At 46.8% G+C, this 20,746-nt stretch overlaps 5 protein-coding genes across 5 annotated transcripts; 2 read left to right on the forward strand and 3 right to left on the reverse strand.

Annotated features, from left to right (window-relative positions):
* Positions 1 to 2,745: 2,745 nt before the first annotated feature.
* GL218_02888 (uncharacterized protein) lies at positions 2,746 to 3,683 on the forward strand (the record flags this gene model as incomplete). Its single annotated transcript, XM_033579428.1, has 3 exons — positions 2,746 to 2,848; positions 2,916 to 3,455; positions 3,586 to 3,683. The coding sequence occupies 3 exons, from the start codon at positions 2,746 to 2,748 to the stop codon at positions 3,681 to 3,683; spliced, it is 741 nt and encodes a 246-aa protein (XP_033437330.1).
* Positions 3,684 to 4,347: 664 nt separating this feature from the next.
* Positions 4,348 to 5,193, reverse strand: GL218_02889 (V-type proton ATPase 16 kDa proteolipid subunit 2; the record flags this gene model as incomplete). The annotated part of the gene is made up of 6 exons (XM_033579429.1): positions 4,348 to 4,390; positions 4,443 to 4,613; positions 4,679 to 4,791; positions 4,876 to 4,958; positions 5,023 to 5,053; positions 5,146 to 5,193. 6 exons carry the CDS (start codon positions 5,191 to 5,193, stop codon positions 4,348 to 4,350), a joined length of 489 nt encoding a protein of 162 aa, XP_033437331.1.
* Positions 5,194 to 6,876: 1,683 nt separating this feature from the next.
* On the forward strand, positions 6,877 to 10,747 carry GL218_02890 (Rho1 guanine nucleotide exchange factor 1; the record flags this gene model as incomplete). The annotated part of the gene is made up of 4 exons (XM_033579430.1): positions 6,877 to 9,306; positions 9,365 to 9,695; positions 9,749 to 10,596; positions 10,652 to 10,747. The coding sequence occupies 4 exons, from the start codon at positions 6,877 to 6,879 to the stop codon at positions 10,745 to 10,747; spliced, it is 3,705 nt and encodes a 1,234-aa protein (XP_033436538.1).
* Positions 10,748 to 15,565: 4,818 nt separating this feature from the next.
* On the reverse strand, positions 15,566 to 16,456 carry GL218_02891 (uncharacterized protein; the record flags this gene model as incomplete). Its single annotated transcript, XM_033579431.1, has 2 exons — positions 15,566 to 16,269; positions 16,324 to 16,456. 2 exons carry the CDS (start codon positions 16,454 to 16,456, stop codon positions 15,566 to 15,568), a joined length of 837 nt encoding a protein of 278 aa, XP_033436537.1.
* Positions 16,457 to 17,322: 866 nt separating this feature from the next.
* GL218_02892 (uncharacterized protein) lies at positions 17,323 to 19,956 on the reverse strand (the record flags this gene model as incomplete). The annotated part of the gene is made up of 1 exon (XM_033579432.1): positions 17,323 to 19,956. One exon carries the CDS (start codon positions 19,954 to 19,956, stop codon positions 17,323 to 17,325), a length of 2,634 nt encoding a protein of 877 aa, XP_033436540.1.
* Between the last annotated feature and the right edge of the window lie 790 nt (positions 19,957 to 20,746).

Raw genomic sequence — 20,746 nt, forward strand, 5'->3', positions numbered from 1 at the left:
TTTTACTTTACTATTCTGCTATTCTCTAAAAGTTACTATCTACTTGGTACTGTGCATATAAGCACGCATTGGGTTTGGGTGGGAACGGGGCTTTTGGGAAACCCGGGGGCTGGTTTTTGGATAAGATCTAGGTTAGTGGATTTCAGACACGATATATAATGACAAAGGGGCGGTGGCGTAGAATTTGTACGAATAGTTTATGGGATAACGGTTAGGGCTACTTGGTTAGAATGTTGGCGGATCTTTTTGCCTTATGAACAAGCAGAATCTTTGAGTGATATGGCATAACAGAAACATTGTGTTGAGGCCGGCGTGATAGTAAATCTGAGAATCATTTTGTTGAAAAGATGAGCTTGAGTGCTCAACGCTATTTCGTCTAAATCGTGCCTTTCAAGGTTACAGTGAAGCAGTGTCATCTGCACCCGATTAAGAACCTCGAATTTCTAAGGGTTGCGAATTAAGTCTCACGCGAGGACTGCAGATGATTGATTGCTAGATAAGGACATCGACTCCGGGTAGGATCGAGGGCAGATGGCGACCACCAATAGATGCACATGTAGGCGTTCTTAAGGTTACTGCCGAGCTAAGAGAGTTGTTAAATGCGTGTATTCAGGAACGTGAAAAAAGCGGACTCTTTTATGCATTTGACGTATAGTTCGTCTTGATCTAAAAGCCCAGACCCGCCAACATAATGGTAGTAGTATGTAGCTGGTTAAACTACTACGGCATACTCGGCTTCGTAACGAAGACAACTAACCTAAGTCTTTCGGAGATATGGGAAATCCGTTATGGACCGTGTTAATTCTAAGAGTTGAACATTCGGTGTGTAGATTTAGAAATAAATGAATAACAACGACGTAATAGTATAATAAGAGTGGTGATACTTCGGCTTTAAATGATGTAATAGCTATAAGACGTGGTTCCCCATAAAGTCCATAGCCCGGTTACTTTCTTGTTTCTTGTGCATAAGATGGGTGTATATCTGTATCGGTAGGCTATAAATCCGGGTTTACCTATAATGAAACGGCTAGGTTATATAATCAAGTGTTATAAGACTCGTGTTTTAATATTAGACAGCTGAAGAGATGTGTGTCTTAGTTAATATTTTATTGTTGATTTGTGCTGATGTCGATATCACGAATTGCTGAGCTGTCTCTCTCGGTTCCCTTCCCAATCATGTCCGAGCAGGTTTCTAAGCGGGCCGTTATGCATTGTTAGGACATGCAGGCGAAGATCTAGCCAGGAACACCAAAGCTCCGAGTCGTCAATCCTCAGAAGTGGATAATATTATATATAGCCTTATACATACTGTACGGTTATAAACAGATAACGAAATTTATTGGTGATCAACTGATGTAACCGTTCAGTAAATAATAATAATATTCTCACGAACCCGTACGATATCGTCATCCTCAGCCCTGAATAGAAATGCGGTATTATTGTCCAAGTGTCAATGATGTTTATACCCCTGTCTTATAAATACATACATAGCCCTACTTACCTAGGCAAATACCCCGCTACATCGCGACAATCTGTGCCGGATAGACCCCGCTGGTCTCTCCCTGGGAAGGGGACTTTTCTCGTTGCGGTCAAGATAATAAGACAGTCTTAACCGTTCTAAGACTCCGTTTAGCTTCAGTCACGATACCCCCTCCAACCCTCATCCAATCATTACTTGTGACCGGGGTAGCATGGGGTTGATAAGATAAGGTATAGCCAATCAGATGGATAGTGGCCTACTTAAATAGGTATAGTGGGGACTGCTGAACTGTCGTAATTCCTTTGTACTGTAGTCGTAATAGGTATCGGGCTCTTGTTCCTCTCCGTTGTCCAACTTACATGTACCCAGCGGCATGTAGTGGACCTAGCCTACCTAACTTATTCCCCTCTCCCCCCCCCCAAACACTCGCATAGGATGGATGCTTGATCCCCTCGATAGTATTTGGGTATCGGCAAATTACTTAGATAAATTATCTCCATTGATGGTATCCTCTTCTCCACGAACTCCACGAACTGTCTCTTTTAATACTACTACTGTACGGAGAAACATAGTCGGGGCTTGCAGGTTCCACGGGTTAGATATTCGTGACGCAGCTCGGCCCTGTATAGAAGGTAGCACGACAGCGAGACCAAGAGTGAGACGGAACGGGGCCAGTAGAATCTTGCATATGTAAACCCCATCCATCGTGGTGGGTGGTGGATGGTGGATGGTTGTGTGCTTCACTCCGTTCCCGTTCTTGTCCCTCCATACCATCCCTATCTTAGCAGTTCTTCTCTGCAACTCTCACGTGTGCATACACAGCATACATCTCATAGCACACCTCATATCACACCTCACACCACGCTTCATCTATCTCTTCAAGCTTTCTCTAGCTTGAACCCTACCTGCCTACATACGTACCTGGAGAAGGAAGCTGAGTGGTGGTGTGCTCGCTTTCGTCGTGACTAGTCTTCCTCATTGTGAACCCTTACCTATATTGGTCTTTTGTTTAAGTCAAGCTGTCATTCCTAGCCTAACCCTCCGGAGAAAGTTATCTTGTCTCAAGTTGTTATCTGGCTTAATTTCATGGTTGTGATTTTCTGATTCATTTAATTTTGATGTTTTGGCTCTCGCACTGAGTGTTAGGCCTGAATAATAAGGGGGCTCTTCGACCAGATGTGCGAAGTGCTCTCACCGAACTTACCCCCCTAACGCTCACCACTCCGTCGCCTTCACTCGTGAGGCTCAAATATCTAGTCTATACAATGGCAACCGAAACAGTTATCTATAACGGGCCATCCCGTTTGGAAATTCTCAGCGCCGAGGATTTTGAGACGGCTTCTGTTCGTTCAGCAGCCCCTTCTTATAGTGAGGGCACTTCTTTCACCGATATTAGACGTATGGTAGGAAGAGCTAACAAAGAGATTTGTAATAGTGTCCGAAGCGCCGTCATATCACTCAACGATACCTACGAACGAAAATGTACCCGAGTACACACCACCGGAGCCGCGAGGCTCGCCGTTGGCATCGCCGCCACGGTATACGTCCATGCTGAACCCATCCCCGACGCCAACTCCCATGACCTCAACATTTGCACCGGGAGCCGGTTTACCACGGATACCCTCTCCGCGCCGTCGTAGCGAGGTACCACACCTCGGCCATTTCCAAGTCCCAAGCTGGTCCTCAATGAGCAGCAACCCGACAGCTCGCCACTATCAGAGGGTTGCCCACCGTCGCGTATCTGCTGCTAATGGGTCTCACTGGGGGGGAGTCGAAAGCGCCTTGCGGTCGGCAGTCCAACGCATGAACGCTGTGGCTGCGGCCGACGATGCTGACCCCTATAAAGTGCGGCCTCTCGAAGATCCGTACCTGGTTGGAGAGGAAGCGGCTGCGAAGGCGAGAAGCGAGAGACTAGCAAGACAGAATGGAGATGATGTTCTGATTCGCGAGGACAGACACTGGGATTGGTTTCTGGGTAGGTTTTTCAAAACTTTCAGCTTTGATGCAATTTTTTATACATAATAGAAACCTCGGCTGATGAGCCCCATGGATATTTTGGTTAACACGATATCGAGGATCCGAGTGCTAACACTTTTAACCATTAGGTCAGACGAGAGGTGCAGAGGAACGCGAGCGAGGTTGGAGCAGCTTCCGCACTAACATCGATAGTCGTGGGAGACTCGCTCGCCGCTTTGGTCGATGAACAGCCTACTGAACCTGTCACATAAGAATTGTTTCCCTCGCAATAGAGATTGCGATATTGGGCTGATCATCTCCCCTGGAGAGGAAACTGCGGCCAGGACTGGTAATGGCTGCGTTACACTTCTTTCCGTTCCTTTTGGCGCCTTATTTTATTTCGTCTCTTCATCATACGCATTTGGGCGGCGCTACCGTTTTGGCGTCGGTTAGGCATGCTAGACAGGTTCAGGGGACATATTCTTTTTCTGATTAGGTTTCAACATTCGGGATGTCTATGTGGATGAATGGATGAGGTCATGAGATATGTTGCGAGGGGATTGATTATCCATTTCTTTCCACATTCCTTTGGGCTATGCAGTAGCTAGCCAGCTCCTATTTAGCATCAATTTAACACATATTTGAAGAACCTTGCTTGTGATGAATCTCCAGCTTGTAGTTCAAAATATCTTATTCATCAATGGAGGCCTTGGTCGTACATCTGACCGAATATTGACCTACCAACCGTCAACGATTCTAATGGTTACCCTTAGTTCTACATACCCGTAAAACGCCATCGACCATGTAGCTACTGATTACACTTTGTCCTTACAGACTGAGTTTGTTGATGCTTCTTTATGTGAACACTTAGTGACCATTATGAAATATGGTACCGCTCGAGTTCGAATAGCTTAGCCCTTGCTCTTGGTGTTGAGGATAAGTGCTACGATGAGACTATGTGCGGTGAGTAAGGATATTTTGTCATGTTGTAGAGGTCTGGACTTACCCGTAGAGTCCCAAAACTTCACCGAAAATGAGAATCAGAACCATGCCAACAAATATTCTCGACTGCTCCATGTACGCGCGGACCCCCTTGTCACCAACAATCCCGATGCAGTATCCAGCAGCCAGGCCCGTGAATCCGACCGAGAGTCCACATCCTAGATGCATAAAGCCCCTATTTTAGACATCAGTTTCATCCGAGCTTTCCTATTCGTTCAAAATATGGTATTCGGGACATACGTAAATAAGCTGTAACTCTGTCGTGACGGTGGGTCCATGTCACCGGCGATTAGGACGGCGATGACAAGCGAGTAAACTGCGATAATTCCGGACATGACAACGGGAATCAGACACTATAGTAATCGTCATATTAGAAAGCTAGTTGCTACGGCAAAGGAAACCAGCACGGAATGCGCTGGACTAGGGTTTTAACAAACCTTCATAATCAAGTCTGGCCTGAAGGTACCCACGCCTGCGATACCGATTCCTGACTTTGCTGTTCCGTATGCTGCCCCAATGCCTATATTATTATTGTCTTAGTACACGGTATCATTAAGGAACGATGCGCTATTCGGGGATCATACATCCGAAGATCATGGCGGACGCAATGCCGGCCTACATTGTCGAGGATGTTGTCAGTACTGGTAATTAAGACTGGTAATTAAGGGAGCTTCAAATCAACGGAACTGATGGAATCTCGAGCTTACCATGCCGAAGAAGGGGGCAAACTTAGGCGCGATCTCTGATTCGACCATGATGGATATTATTCTTGAATTTCCACAAACTGTTTGAGGGAAGAGAAATAATTGGGCTCGGGGAATATAGAGAGTTGTCGTTGCCGAACCTGTCGAGCCTCGATAGAATATGAAGCTAAACCAGCTGAACTTGCCTTGAAACCAAACGCGGCTTTCGAACATGGAACCTTACTGACCCGAGACCACGTGATTGTTTAATTACCTAACGGTTCTAACTATGAACTATGTTACCCAAATGAACCAATGAATGCTCACTAGCTGATAACTACCCCATAATATTTATATACGCGGATTTGTTACGCATCATCCAGTGAATTATGCATGAGCTATCTTCTTTAGCCCAGAAATAAGCTTTGATACCTACTAACGATACCTGTAGTTACGGTCCTAATTTTTCATTTTTGATGGATGAATCCCGAAACAGATTCAATGGCTCAAATTAGCTGACAATAGGATTTGAGTCGAGTCAATATATTACACGGGTTTACGGGTCTGTCGTATTCGTTCAATTAGAATGCGCAGGAGAAGATGGTCCGTGGCGTCCCTTCTGTTGCAACGAAATGTTAAAGTCGTCATCTAGCTGCACCAGTGCATATGTTGATATGCAGGCTGTAGATTCACTTTCCGCTAGTACATATTGTAATACAGTTTGTAGCCAATTGATCTATTATTTCAATTCCCGTTGAACTATAATTCGGTCAAACTAAAAGACGTACACGCTATCGCACCTTCTATAGTCGCGAACACGTAATATATATACATATATAGGTATATAGGTCCCTATATTTTTTATATGGCGATGTTCAACGCTCCTGTAAAAAAGGTAATTGCTACAGGTACCTAGGTATTTCAATTAACGACTATAAGTAACGCTTCCATGTGACCAACTGACCGACCCTATGAGGTACCCAAGTTTGTAACTCCTTACCTAACTGGAAATCCCTAGCCGATGATAACCCGGGCCTATTGTTAGTCCTGCCCAGGTGCCCAGGTGCCGGGGTCCAGTTCTTAGCAGTTTGAAGCAGACACCAATTGTCCTTGCTCTTCTGATCCTTGATCATATCAATCAGTGTACAGATTGTACATATTGTACAGATTACCGTACAGCGCCCATTCAAATCCTACCTAACCCGACCTCTCCCTTCCTGTCCCTAAAACCCACCTATTCGATTCGATGCCGACGTCTTGCTCATCGCTCCCCTCCAAATCACTTGTTATCCCGTTCCACTAGCGATTTGCATCCAATTATTAACTTAGCGGGAACCTGTACATTTTTAGGCGAAAGACGAAAGGGGGAAAGAAAAAAAAAACCCTCTGGAAGAACGAAAAGGCTGGATAAGTTAAAAGGGAGTAGGATATCGCTCGCACATCACGGCCGTCCACCCACGGCGGTGAGTCCGTCGTCAGTGTCGGCAATCACCCCTTTATCTCCATCTGCGGACTATCCCAGTCTCTTGTCTAGGCTCCCGGCCGCCTAGGCTTTTGTAAGAGTAAGTGACGTGACGCTACACCCCTGGATCTTGTATTGATACGAAGCTGCACCTGCGTATGCGAAGTGGTGTTTGTACAACCTTACCGGCACCGCCGTATAATTTGATAATTTTTTTTAAACCTCGTTCTTATACCTCTGGACGACGAATCTGTTGCTGACTACGTAACCTCACCCTTTTTAGGACTACGAGAATGGCTGATTACACATACGACCAACGGCGATATGGCCCGGCCTCGAATAATCAGCGAGATGCCGCATTCTCCAACATTTTCGGTTCCGCCCCCCCTCCAGGACGAACCGGGACTATGACCTCGTCGTCGCAAGGCTACACGCCGAACGTGCAGCCGCAAGAGGGTAGAACCCAGACTATGTCGTCCGTGTCAAGCATGCAGCATGATATGCAGCGACGGCCCCCTCCACGACCCCAGCAACAAAGGGGCTATGAAGACACTGGTCGAACTAGGACTATGGATACGAGTATGGCCAATGGTTACTATCAAAGTCAGCGAAACCCTTCTGGAGGTTATCCCCCGATGCCAGGGCAGTATGGAAGACAGCCGCCTCCTGGACCGAATCAAAGGCCTTATCCTGGCCCTCCGCCCCAAGGACAGCCTCGATTCGACTCGAGGGGACCTGCCCCGTCAGGATATCCTCCGCGAAACCCAGCTCCCCGAATGTATCAGGGAGGAGCCGGATCTGCCCCTGCTATGCGTGATGACCCGTATAGATCTCAGTCTCTCGCTAGCATGCCACGGCAGCCGGCATATCAGCCATCGCCCGCCCCCTATCAAAACCAACCGAATAATTTCCGGGCTCCTCCGCAGACTACGATGTCGTCTCGCACAACCGCACAAGGTCGAGTAGTCCCCGAGCGTCATGACGATCGATCGATGTCGATGACTGGCTATCCTCCCGATCGTGATGCTCATCAGATGATGAGCGGCCGAGTTATTCCCAACCGTATGAGGGCGCCTTCGAACGAGGCTCCCGCAACGAATGGGAATGCGGGCGGATACCCCACGTTTAACGGATACACATCTGCGCCGGGTACTGCAACGAGGACAATGAGCATGGCATCTTCGACTGTTGCCGGAGACCACAGTCGCACCATGTCAATGGCTAGTACCATTGTCCCTGAGACTTCCGAACAAGCTCGACAACAGCTTCAGCAGCAGCCACAGCAGCTAGTTCACCGGCCATCCCTATCGAAATCAATTGAGGGTGAACGACCTCCTACCGCCAAGATCCGACCGCCGTTGGTTTACCCTGCCCTTCTCTCGAGAGTCGCCGAATGTTTCCGCCAAAAGATAATCACGGGCGACCGGACGAAGAACGAGTTGACCTACAAGAATGCCTTTAGCGGTTCTGAGGCCGTTGATGTCCTGTCGTATATCATTAGAACTACAGATCGAAACTTAGCGTTACTCCTTGGTCGAGCTCTTGATGCGCAGAAATTTTTTCACGATGTCACTTACGAACACCGATTACGAGACTCATCGTCTGAGATGTATCAATTTAGGGAGACTCTTATGGATGAGCCAGAAGAGAAGCACCCAGTCAATGGTGTATTCGTCCTGCTCTCCGAATGTTATTCTCCGACATGCACAAGGGACCAGCTTTGCTATTCGATCGCCTGTCCACGAAGATTAGAACAGGTGTCTCGACTTAACCTCAAGCCACAGGTTGGCCTTAGGAAAGACCAGGACGCTACTATCAACGACGATGTGGACCAAACAGACGAACAGAAGCTCTGGATTAATACCGTCCCCAAGGAGATCGCCGAGAGTGTCGGTGATAGGGAAAAGAAGAGGCAAGAAGTTATTTCCGAAATTTGTTATACCGAAAGAGACTTTGTCAAAGATCTCGAATATCTCAGAGATTTCTGGATTTTGCCATTGCGCTCGAAGGGCTCGCCTATTCCCGCTGCAAGGAGGGAAAACGTTGTGCAGAATATTTTCAGCAACATTATCGATCATCCTAGCATTCACTCTGTTAGTTCAAGATTTGCCAAGGCTTTGACAGAGAGGCAACAAAAGAATCCTGTAGTCAAGAACCTCGGTGATATTTTCCTGGAAATCGTTCCTCAGTTCGAGCCATTCATCTTGTACGGTTCGAAGCAACTTGAAGCCAAGTTTGAGTTTGAAAACGAGCGATCGAGCAACCCCTATTTTGCCAAATTCGTCGAGGAGATCGAAAGGAGAAAGGAGTCGAGAAAGTTGGAGTTGAATGGTTACTTGACTAAACCTACAACACGTCTTGCTCGTTATCCCTTGCTCCTTGAGAATGTCTTGAAATATACGGAAGATGGCAACCCCGATAAGGAGGATATTCCGAAAGTTCTTGTTACGATTCGTGACTTGCTGAGCAGAGTCAATGCCGAGTCTGGTAAAGCTGAGAACCGGTTTAACCTGCGCCGTCTACACGAACAACTGAAGTTCCGCCCTGCCGATCGTGTCGACCTTAAGTTGACAGAACCCGGCCGTGAACTAGTATTCAAGACCCAGTTCAAGAAGTCTCCTACAGATCCTACGGATATCACGGCTTTCCTGTTTGACCATGCTGTTCTCCTGGTGCGGATAAAGCAAGTTGGCAAGGGCGAAGAAGTGAAAGCCTACAGAAGGGTAAGTAATCAACTATCTCTAATATGTCAGAATTCAGTGGCTAATCTTAACTATCTAGCCAATCCCGCTAGAGCTGCTCTCTATTAAAGAAATGGACGAAGTCATTCCTCAGGCAGGAATAAAACGAGCGTCCTCGAACTTGCCTTTCCGCGGCAAAGATTCCGATAAGAAGGCCACGGAAGGTTGGCCTATCACCTTCCGACATCTAGGCAAAAATTACTACGAGCAAGTTTTGTACGCATCGAATCAGACAGCGAGGAAAAAGTGGCTCGAGTTCATCGACTCAGCTCAACAGCGTCTCCGAGCACGAGCTGACTTCTTCAACGTTAACACCCTCTCTTCTAATTTCTTCCAAGCTGGCAACCTTGTCAACGCTGTGACGCCTTTCGGTAAGGAGTGTATGATGCACTAGATGTTTGACCTTTGCTAACTAGACTAACAGATGGTGGCCGCAAACTAATTATCGGCACTGATCATGGCATCTACGTGTCTGATCGTAAGGCTAAAGACCAGGTGCCTAAGCGCGTCATCGAAGCGCAGCACGTCACGCAGGTTGATGTATTGGAAGAGTATGGTCTTTTGCTGGTCTTATCGAACAAGACATTATCATCATACTCGCTTGCAGCATTGGATCCGAACGAGCCAGCACTTGCGAAGAGGCCTAAGAAGATCCAAAGCAACTGTAATTTCTTCAAAACAGGTATCTGTCTAGGTAGGCATCTGGTCTGTTGTGTCAAGTCTAGTGCACTTTCGACTACGATCAAGGTGTACGAACCAAATGACTCGATGAGTAAGGGCAAGAAGCAGAAAGGGTTCGGCAAGATGTTCAACGCCGGTCAGGATGAGTTGAAAGCGTTTAAAGAGTTTTACATCCCGACAGAATCGTCTTCAGTTCACTTCCTAAAGAGCAAGCTCTGTGTGGCATGCGCGAGAGGGTTCGAAGTCGTCTCTCTTGAAACGCTTGAAACGCAGTCGTTACTAGACCAGGCCGATACGTCGCTGGACTTCGTCGCAAGGAAGGAAGGTGTGAAACCGATCCATATAGAACGGCTCAACGGAGAATTCCTTCTCAACTACTCAGAGTTCTCGTTCTTCGTCAACCGGAACGGTTGGAGAGCGAGACCGGAATGGCGTATTGATTGGGAGGGAACGCCACAAGCATTTGCACTATCCTACCCGTGGATTTTGGCGTTCGAGCCAAATTTCATTGAGCTCAGGAACATTGAAAGTGGAGCAGTCCATATCGTCCCACATAAGAACATCCGGATGCTACACAGTAGTACACATGAGGTGAGTTATAACTCGATTAGTTTAATGAGGTACGAAATTACTAACTCCTATGTAGATCCTGTTCGCCTACGAAGATGAAGCCGGCGGCGATGTAGTCGCGGCTCTCGACTTCTGGAAAAACAATCGGAAGTCTGAGATGCTCGCGCCTTGATCTCTATTTTCGTACTATATCTATTAATCAAGGCCCTAAAGCAGACGAAATGCCTGCTCGTAAGCCATGCCTAGCTCTCATCTGATCATTTGGGGTTTTAGCTCGGCCCAGACCGTGTAGGACCAGGAGATACTGGATAAGCATGCGAATTCATATATGCGGCCGGGGGTTTCTCGTCTATCTGGCCAGCATATTTCATTTTCCTTTCTACCTCATTTTTGAGAATGTCTTCAGTAGCGAGGAAATAGTTTTTAATTGTGCCTTAAGCTTCCGGATTACAGGTCGGCTGCGGACTTTGGATTTTGCTGGGGCCCTTAGCAACTAACTCTCTAACTTGTACTTAGAGGTGAAGAAGAATCCGGAAAGGGGGACTCGTTATATGCCACAGTCTGCGCTGCGTTAGGTGAAGTTGAAGTTATGACAAGTAATAACGAGCATCTTGTCGTAACATAAGAAAGAAAGAGGAGGAAAGACAGAAGAGGCGACTCGGGACGTTCGCCTAGGATTGTGGAGGGAGATGGAGAGGGAGAGGGAGGATGTGCCTAGAAACTACCTAGTAGGAAATCCCTACCGTAATCACAACAATACCCGAAGACTATGGACCCAACCCCAAGGCTTAGGAAGACAGTGCTACTACCTCTTTCGCTCGTGTTCTAGATCTGTGCTCGTGGAGTTGTTCGTGTTTGGTCCTACCTAAGTGCAAAGCTTGCAAGGCTGGATTCCTTGCTTTGGCCTACTGACTAACTGGAGTTTCTTAATTGTCCAACTATGCCTTACTCCCTATCCGAGAGGTATGTCTAGGGAATGTTTATCTACGGAGTCGAAATCGAAATCGTTCTAGCTGATTTCCTGACTCGAGTGCCAACCAGGTCACCGGGAGACTAGACTAAAAGCTATCTGCCGGGAACGGTGAGCCAAGATAAGTAGGTGTCCAGTATTTCATATATAGGTGGTTCAAGCGGTAGAGGGGCCCCTCGACCCGACGATGATATTAGTCTACGGGAAGTGAGTTCCGAAGATCACGCTATAGAGACGTCGATCTTCAGCTTAAGCTTGACGAGGTTCAAGTCTTAAGGTTTAGCGGAAGGTTAAGGGATGGATGCCCATAACTTATTTTTTATTTTTTATTATTATTTATCTCTTACCGCTGATGTGTACACTAACTGTAGGATATGTGCGTAGTGACGGGGTAAGTCATGGAATATTTGTGGATTAGTGCTCTGGGCTTTGCTTCACATGCTTGGATAGTTGGTTGTTTTTGGTGGTTTTTGGTGGTATGGTGGCATACACGCGTCTCACCGAGTCAAAACTGTCTTTCGCTTCGGTAACGCAAGCCGGCAGCGCAAGCATTCCCTCATCCGGCCGGTATGCAGCAGCAGCGTAGTGTAGTTAGTTTCGCAAACTATTATCTGTCTACCTTAGGTACATGCCCTCCTATCCGACCTACCTATACCGTAGATATTATGGAGATGAGATTTATTTTTTTCAGATCTGGAGAGCCTCGTACGTTGGTCTGGTGTCGATGTTGTGTTCGCTCCGGTCCTTCTCACCCGTCCAAGATCTGGGTCTAGAATCGTCGTACAGGAGATATGGGATTTTGAAGATTATGCTAAATTAGGTCGTAGGTCGATGGGTTGCAATAGGTACGATGCAACGCGGGAATCGCTAGACTTGTGGGTATAGGCCAGGTACGTGTATGTATATGTATGCACATGTAAGTAATGTATGTATAGCTACACATATACCTACTTATAGAAGAGCCATTGAAACTCTGCTTTCCCACTGCAACCGCCGCATTGGGTCTACTTATCTGAGTTTTCTGCCGTTTTCTGTTGTGTCTACTACTCTGATGACTACTTAGAGGGGCGTCCCGGCATATAAGAGGCTAGAAGCTTATCTTGACATATTAGAGCGGCATTGTATTTGATGGTGCAATGTTACGCTTGACATCATCGTTAGGTTGGTCAAAGACTTCTCCTCCTAAATCGCAAAGCTACGGTGTTCTAGAACATATTTCGGGGAATTTCCTCCCAGACCGAGTAATGCAATAGTCGCCAGCAAGAATTATTTAGTTGCCATTTACTGCGTTACGTATATGCAAATATGTATAGGTATATATGTATAGGTGTATATGTTATATGTGTATAAGTGCTTCGAGTACGTGCACTGATCGTGCGACAAGCCGGTATGAGATCGCAATACGGGGCTAAATCTAAATACTCCGAGAGCTCGCGTGGTGAAACCGGGCAAAACTAGACGGGTTCTTGCGGCATTTGCGCTTAGTTGTCGAATAGGTTGCCTCTTAGGAGTTGTTTACCTATAGTTAGAAGAGAAATGATGAGACGAACTGGTCGTGTCGTGCGAGGGTAAAGGCCTAGGTTCGTCCGTAGAATATGAATACACCTACGTATATTTATAAGCATACATATCTACATATATAGGCGTATAGGCGTATAGGCGTATAGTTGTATAGATACACGTACATGTTCTAGCTTGGCCTGCTTGGCTGCGTTATCGGCCTAGCTCTTCTACATCGTACCTAAGTAAACTAGGTATTCATTCCCGCTTCCCTTGCGTAAAATAAATAGTAGTACAACGATGACTACTCGCTCGTATAGTTATAGAAAAGCAAGCTTGGCGAGCAAGCGTATATAAGGTACCGAGCTGTCGGGGCCTTTCGCGCCAGCGTACGTACATAGCACGAAGGGGCAAGAGGGAATATGGACTCGTCCAGAAACCCGGAAAGGACTGACTAGTGGAGCTATGACCTTAAGCCCCCCAGGTTTTGACTTCGACGGGACAGGGTCCGTTTGGATCGGGGGGGAGCTCGTGCTAGTGTGCTGTTGTGGAACTCTCCAGGGAAGAGCTGAAGCAAACCATCACGATCGGAGCCACCGGGGTTTGACCTAGCTATCTACCTAAGTATCCATCTAGGTATCCATCTATGTATCTAATATCTACGTACGTTTAAGTACTCGCATTACTTATTATATACATCTAGTATTTATGTAGATATTATATGTGACCTTATCTCGCGTGGTTAGTTTGTCCGGTTATAAGAAGGGGCTTCTTCTCTCCCACGTCAGAAGCTTTATGCTCTACGGAAGTTTCTTCTTCTTCACATGCTAAATACCAGAAACTTAACTTTACTTAAACATTTACAAGTTGTAATTGAATATTGAATACAGACAGTACTTTTACCTAGACGACTCTAGAATCCATCGAGTTAGCTCTTCATATACACATTTCTTCACTTCAACACACACACACACTTCTCCAACTTCATCCCAGTGCTGGAACGTTGAATATAAAAACTGATCAAGATGCATTGCTATTGTGCAAACTACTATGTCAGTAGTTCTCGAAATTTTCTCTTAGTGAAAGATGACGTCGTCGTTGACACAGCCAAAACAGGGATCGGTCAATTGCCAGAACAAAGTCGCACATTTCGGCCAGCGATGTAAACTCTGCACAGTACGTCTTTATTCTTATATCCAAGCTAACTAGTATACTGTATGGACTATTTTTTAACTTGAAGATTGAAAATAGGTATTGAATGAGGGTCATCCGGCAAAGCAAGACCTATTCAAGATAACTTCCAACGACTATGCATATGACAGCGAAGCCGCAGACGAGGACGACTCGAGTCCAGAAGAACACGGACACGAGCGGACGAGGGATCATAGCAAGAGCTCTTCGAAGTGAAGTGAAGCGAATCAGATCGATCAAACTACATTAAGACGCTTTGATGCGGTGTTACGATGAACGGAGACGAATACGAAATTTCCAATCATCAGACTAAGACTGGGATCAACGGAAAAAAAAAACTAATAACTTCGAGAAAAACAGGAGAGATAGAGAGAGAGAGAGCAATGGTTGAGCCGTGCTCTCCTTCGCTGCGTTGACGACGGATAATAGAAGTTGAACACAAAAACTACGTAGAGACACGCGCAGCGGTGACAGTTCTCCGAATAGGGCAACTGTTCTCGAATGTCTCAAATCCTTCCTTACGATAGTACGGGGCTGGGTATCATGGGCGTTTTGGGTTGTACGGGTGAACATATAGGCGTACATACATGTACTAGGTTGGGCAGACAGATCAGCTATGGAATGTTCGATGGGAGGGATTGGTAACAGAAACGGGGAAAATGACTTGAGTCGTTCTAATGAGATTCCACCATTGCTTCTTTTTTTCCTTCTCTGCGCTGTCTTAGATCAGGTCGGAGTTTTGCGATTCACATGTGTTGTGACGTGAGCTGTGTGCCGAAGGTAAGGTATGTGCTATGTTAAGGTATATATATTTCTGTGTATGTGTATGTGTATATGTATATATATACCTATGTATGTATGTGTGTGCGCGTGAGGAGTACCTAGTAACTGGGATGGTGGAGATTTGGTGTTACGGGTGGTGGGTGGGACGGAGGTCTTGTGTAAGCGCGTTATGGTAAGTATTGTGTAAGCGATGATGATATGGTGTCTCGGCTGGGATGGATGGCGATGGAGATTTGGATAGTCCACTGAGATAGTTCATATAACCGGGAGCTCAAATATGTCCGCGTCGGGGTCGAGATTCAGGGGTGATGTAGGTACTATACCAATACTAATACTCATCTCTATATGTGAACATGATTCGCATTAGGTTACGCATTCTTAACAGATATACATACATACATACACTGGTATCATCTTGAACATATCTCACCCCATATACTCCTCATACGCCAATATACTATACCCTTAGAGTGGCGACTCAGCTCCAACCGGCATGTTTCACCAACAGTTCCTGTGATCAGCAGCCACCAACATTTAGCTGCAGTCTCACTTATGACCTTGCAGATGCCAGTCGAACACCTTCCTAAACAGCTCCCCGCCATTCTTCTCCACAGTCTCCCCGTGGCACGGCACAATGATCTCGGCTTCCCACGCGTCGATCTTCCGCACGCTCTCGTTGAAGCCCGCACGATCTCCCCCCGCGTTGCTAAGCACGTACCACAGGAACCGCTTCAGCCCCTTTGCTTCCCCCGCCGTGCTGTTAATAGATAGGAATATCCGGTTTAATAAGCCGTGCGAACTCTTCTCGGCCTCGGGAACCCGTGAGTACTGCTCGATAGCAGGTAGGTTGAATAGCAAGTCCGCTTGTATCAGCGCGCGGTCTGGCTTGTAGAATAGCACGACCTCCTTGTTCGGGTGCGCGTCTACAAACTCGACCTCGAAGTCCGCTGCGAACTCGTCGCTGACGCCAGCGACGTCGCGCCGATTCGACGCGTCCCATGTGAGAGCAAAGGGTTCGTGCCCGATGCGGGCGTCATCCTGTACTTTTTCGCGCTTCTCCTGTAAGCCCTTGGGTCCGAGAAGTTTGGCGTCGGGATATGCGCGCGCCCACTCGGATAGGAAGATGTGATGCTCTATATCCCCCGCGATGATGTACCCGACGCGGCCGCCTAGCTCGGCGACTTTGGCTTGCGTCTCGGGGGTTAAGGCTACGGGGGAGTAGACTGCTAGGGTACCGGATGTGAGGCGTACTGGGATTGGTTAGGATATTTTAGGCTCGGAGCCGGAGTTGGAGATTTGCTTACTTATGGTGCCGCGACCACCGACGCGGAAGATGCCGACTCGTGCGAATGGTACAGAGACGGTCACGATATTTGGCGTAATATTCCGAATGACGGCCACATCGCTTGGGTTGGAAGGGACTAATTTAGAAGACATGTTGAGAGAGTGGTTGAGTTGTATTTGTCTTGGTTGTAGCCTCGTTTGTGGGTATAAGGTATGTTTAGTGTTGATTATCGTTAGATAACCTCTATATATTAATTCTTGGTGACGTCGTGGAACTTGTGTGACAAAGAATGTTTGTCTTGATGGTTTACTTATAATAATGGAATCGAGAGTGGGTTTCAATATCCTCAGCCGAGGTTGATAAATATTCATTCTCATAAGTTGGTGTCATTACCTAGGTATAATGAGTATTTGGAATTCAACCTTATGATACTATTTCTAAATATACTTACCTATGTAAATAACCCATGATTAATCTTAGGTGTTACTAAACCCCTCCCCTGTTCAGTAAAGTCTCCTGAAACTGGTCACCGACGTACAGTTGACATCATGGGACCCTCAACAGTGTAAAACATGGTTAAGTTATAGTATAAATGGCGTATAAATTACGATATGCACTGTATAAATTGCTTCACCGGCGGGGAGTGGATTTGTTTTAATTCAAAACTCAATTCCAAATCGGTTCCAATATTATGCTTAAAATACGATCCATTTGTCAGCTCGCATCTTTAGTATTTAGAATATGATATGTCTTCAAAAAAAATAAAAATTTTGACAAATAATCCTGTTAAGTATTTTATGCCAAAGATAGGTACCTAGCTAGATGAAATAACTAAATCAAATTAAACCTCCATTCATACATATACCGCATATCCCGTAGTTCTAACTTGACAAAATGAACCTCGGTTTAGCTCTTAACATCCCAACTAATACTCCAAACATGACCACAAACCCCTTACAAAAACATACATCCTATCCCATACCTAACATTAGGTACATACCTGGGTAGGTAATATATCCTAATTACCTATCTTCATAAAAAACTGACCAGTAAAAAGCGCAATAATAAACTCCCACAGCAGAGCCCACGACGGCCGTCTGAAACAAAGAGCAGACTGGTCTACCGTATTGACGTAGAAAGCTCTCTGCAACGGCGCGTTCGCCGACTTCCAAATCGCCATCTCCCGCGCGTGCGCCAACATCAGCAACACCATCAGAAACATGACCCAGAGGTTCGCAATCGCAACCACGTTCCACCTGTCGCGCCAGAATAGCCCTCTTAGTCCCTGCCATCCATCCCGCCACATCGCGCGCCGGGTTTCGGCTATGACTCGGTTCTGCGTCGCGGTTGCCGTTTCTGCTTCCGCTCGTGCAACAGCGGCTTGAGCCTGGGCGCGCAGGACAGCCGATTCGGCCTCGGCGCGCGCGGTAGCCGCAGCAGCAGCCGCGGCGGCTTCGGCCTGGGCGGCTTCGGCGGCAGCTGTGGTTGCGGCGGCTACTTGGCCGGCTGCCGTCCGTACGTCGCGGGCGTGCTGTGCGCCAACGGCAAATTCGGGCATCACGTCTTCGAACCAGGTGGCCTCCTTGGTGATGGTGTCGATGATGCCGTTCATGCGCTCGATCTCGCGCTCGACGCCGGCGACGCGGCGCCTGGCGAGCGCTGTCTCCGGGGCTAGCGGGTTGCGGTTGATGTCCTCGTTCATGCGGGCCAAACGTTCCGCGTATTGGTCGCGCATCGTGTGGTTCACCGCGAGCTCCTTCTCGAACATATCCTGTACTTCTTGGCTTCGCGCGCTGATCTTCTCGGCTAGCTCCTCCCAGAACGTGGCGAGGGCCGAGCTGATATCGTTGGTGTTGCCCTGCTTTGCTTTGAAGTCGGCGGCAAGCTTCTTGATGCGGGCTGCGTGATCGGCGATCATGCGGCGCGTTTCGCGCTCGTGTTCTGCAGTTTTGGCGAGTGCCTCTCGCCTCAAGTTTTTGAGCGTTTCTTCGAGCTGGGCGCGGGCTTCTTGCTCGGCTTTGAGGTCTCTTTCCGCTTGTGTGAGGAGCCGGCGGAGCTCGTTGATTTCGTCTGCTGATGGGTTCTTCGTAAGGTCTTCCTGTGCTTTAGCAAGGAGCCGGCGTAGTTCGATGATCTCGTCTTCCGATGGTTTTTTCTTGAGCTCTTCCTCCGCTTCATCGAGGAGACGACGCAGTTCGTTGATCTCGTCTTCCGATGGTTTTTTCTTCAATTCTTCTTCTGCTTCAGCGAGGCGGCGGCGGAGCTCGTTGATTTCGTCTTCTGATGGGTTCTTCTTGAGGTCTTCCTGCAACTGTTCGAGCTCTTGCTCGAGTTGTTCGATATGCTTTCCGAGTTGAGCTTTTTCTTTCTCGCACTCCTCGACTGCGGCGTCAAGTCCGGCCGCCGGGACGACCGTCGGGGTGGTTGCTTTACTCCCAGGGCCTCGCTGAAGCCTCTTAATCTCGGCATTTGCCTTGTTAAGGTCGTCCTCGGCCTTTTTGAGCTCTTGCCCCTTGGCCTTGGCTTGGGATTGAAGCTCCCTCTCGCGTATTGCGAGGGTATTTGCTTGGTCCTCGAATGGCTTGAGGCGAGTGACTTCCTTGTTGAGTTCGTCGATCTTAACATTGGCCTTCTTTAACTGTGCCTGGAGGTCGTCGCGCTCTTTTTGGACTTGCTTGACTTCTATTCGCACACCGGCCAATTCCCCGTTAAGATCCACAATCTGCGCATCAAGTTGCAAGATATTTTCTCTATCTTTTTCAGCCTCGAGTTCATTGCCTAGGTTACCTGCCCCCCTTTGTGATGCGTCCGATGAGGTCCTCGTACTCCTGACGCTTCCGCTCCTAAGTCTGGTAAATTCGGCTACTTTTGTCTCGAGCGTCCCTATCTTTCTTTCTCTCTCATCCAACTCATTCTTGAGTTCTTTTTCTTTCTCTTCATTTGCAGCAACCTGTTTTTCGGCCTTTTCCAGTTCCCTAAGGACAGAACCTAACATTTTATTTGCCTTTTTCAATTCCTCATCCTTTTCATCGTGTTGACGTTTCTGCTCTTCCCCCCAGTTCTTTTCTTGTTTCAAGTCTACATCTCTCAGCCGCATATGCTCCCGTATTCGCTTGAGCTCTTTATCGTCAAGCTTCTTTTGCTCGGCCAGTTTTTTAAAGTTTTTATCTAGTTCGTTAAAGTCACGGTCTTTTCGTGCTATGAACAGTTTATTCTCGTTCTCTATATCTCTTATGTTTGTTTTCAACGCTTGGATCATGTCGTCCTTTTTAAATTTTTCAGTCTCAACAAGGATTAACTGATTTTGGTGTTCTTTTTTAGTCTCGGTCATTGCATGATCGTATTTCTCTTCAACGTCGAGCAATTCGGTTTTCAACGTCGAAGTGGTCTCTTCAGCTTTCTCTTTGTCCTCTACTGCGAAATGGAGCCTTTCTTGAGCGGTTTTTAGAGATTCTTCCAGAGCATCGTGTCGCACCTTAGCCAAGTCGGGTACCAAGCTATTCAACAACTCATGTATAATGCTCTCGACTTTGGCTTTATCGAAATCGGTATTAAAACTAACTGCTTTCTCTTTTTTAAGCAGTCTATCATGTAGCTGTGCAGCAACAGATTTGAGATCTGCGTCCCACGAAGGTCCGGCTGCTTGCGCCATGGCGATGCTATGTGATGTTCTCAAACAACAAAATAGGAAACTTACGGGTGCACATGGCGGGGTGGAAAGCTTGCCCGAGTTTAGCAGGACTTTTGTTCGTATTACGACACAAAGAAGGCAGCATCAAAAGTCTGCGTCCGGCGGTGTTGGGTATTATGGCTTTGTCTACGTGTCCATGTGAATTTCTATGTGTATTCAAGTGCTTAACAGCTTGCTAAATTATCAGCGCATAACATTAAGCGGAATATATCGTCCCTTGGACTCGACCTCCAGTCTCTTCTCAAATCCGGTAGATTTCTTTCACATCATTATTAGGCTACCGAAAACGGAGGACAACCCGTTTCTATCGAGGACGTAGTATGTATAAGTAGCATAGAAAACGATCCTCTAGTCTGAAAGCCCTAGAATGGTATATTTATGTCTGGTAGGTTGCCCCGAATTGGATCACAATCCTTTATAAGTTAGGGACCTTTTATATGGATAATATATGGATAATATATCTAGTGAAACGCGTAGTTTCTACTAGCCCTATTGATTCTAATCAGTCCGATCGAATTTATTTGTGATATTAAGCAAGCTAGGTGGCATAATAGCGTATCACCTAGTCAACTCTTATGATGATTTGTGCCTTGTTCGTTACCGTTACAATCGTGGGTCCCTCTCATCAGGGGTAACAGGTATCTATCATTTACAGGACAGTAATGGAGCAGTCAAGTGCTTATAAAATAGTTATATTATTGGAGATATATCCAAGTTTTTAATTTGTAAAATCTTGTTTACTCGTAGCTTC

The sequence above is a fragment of the Daldinia childiae genome (assembly GCF_008694065.1).
Source record: "Daldinia childiae strain JS-1345 chromosome Unknown Scaffold3, whole genome shotgun sequence".
Lineage (NCBI taxonomy): Eukaryota > Fungi > Ascomycota > Sordariomycetes > Xylariales > Hypoxylaceae > Daldinia > Daldinia childiae.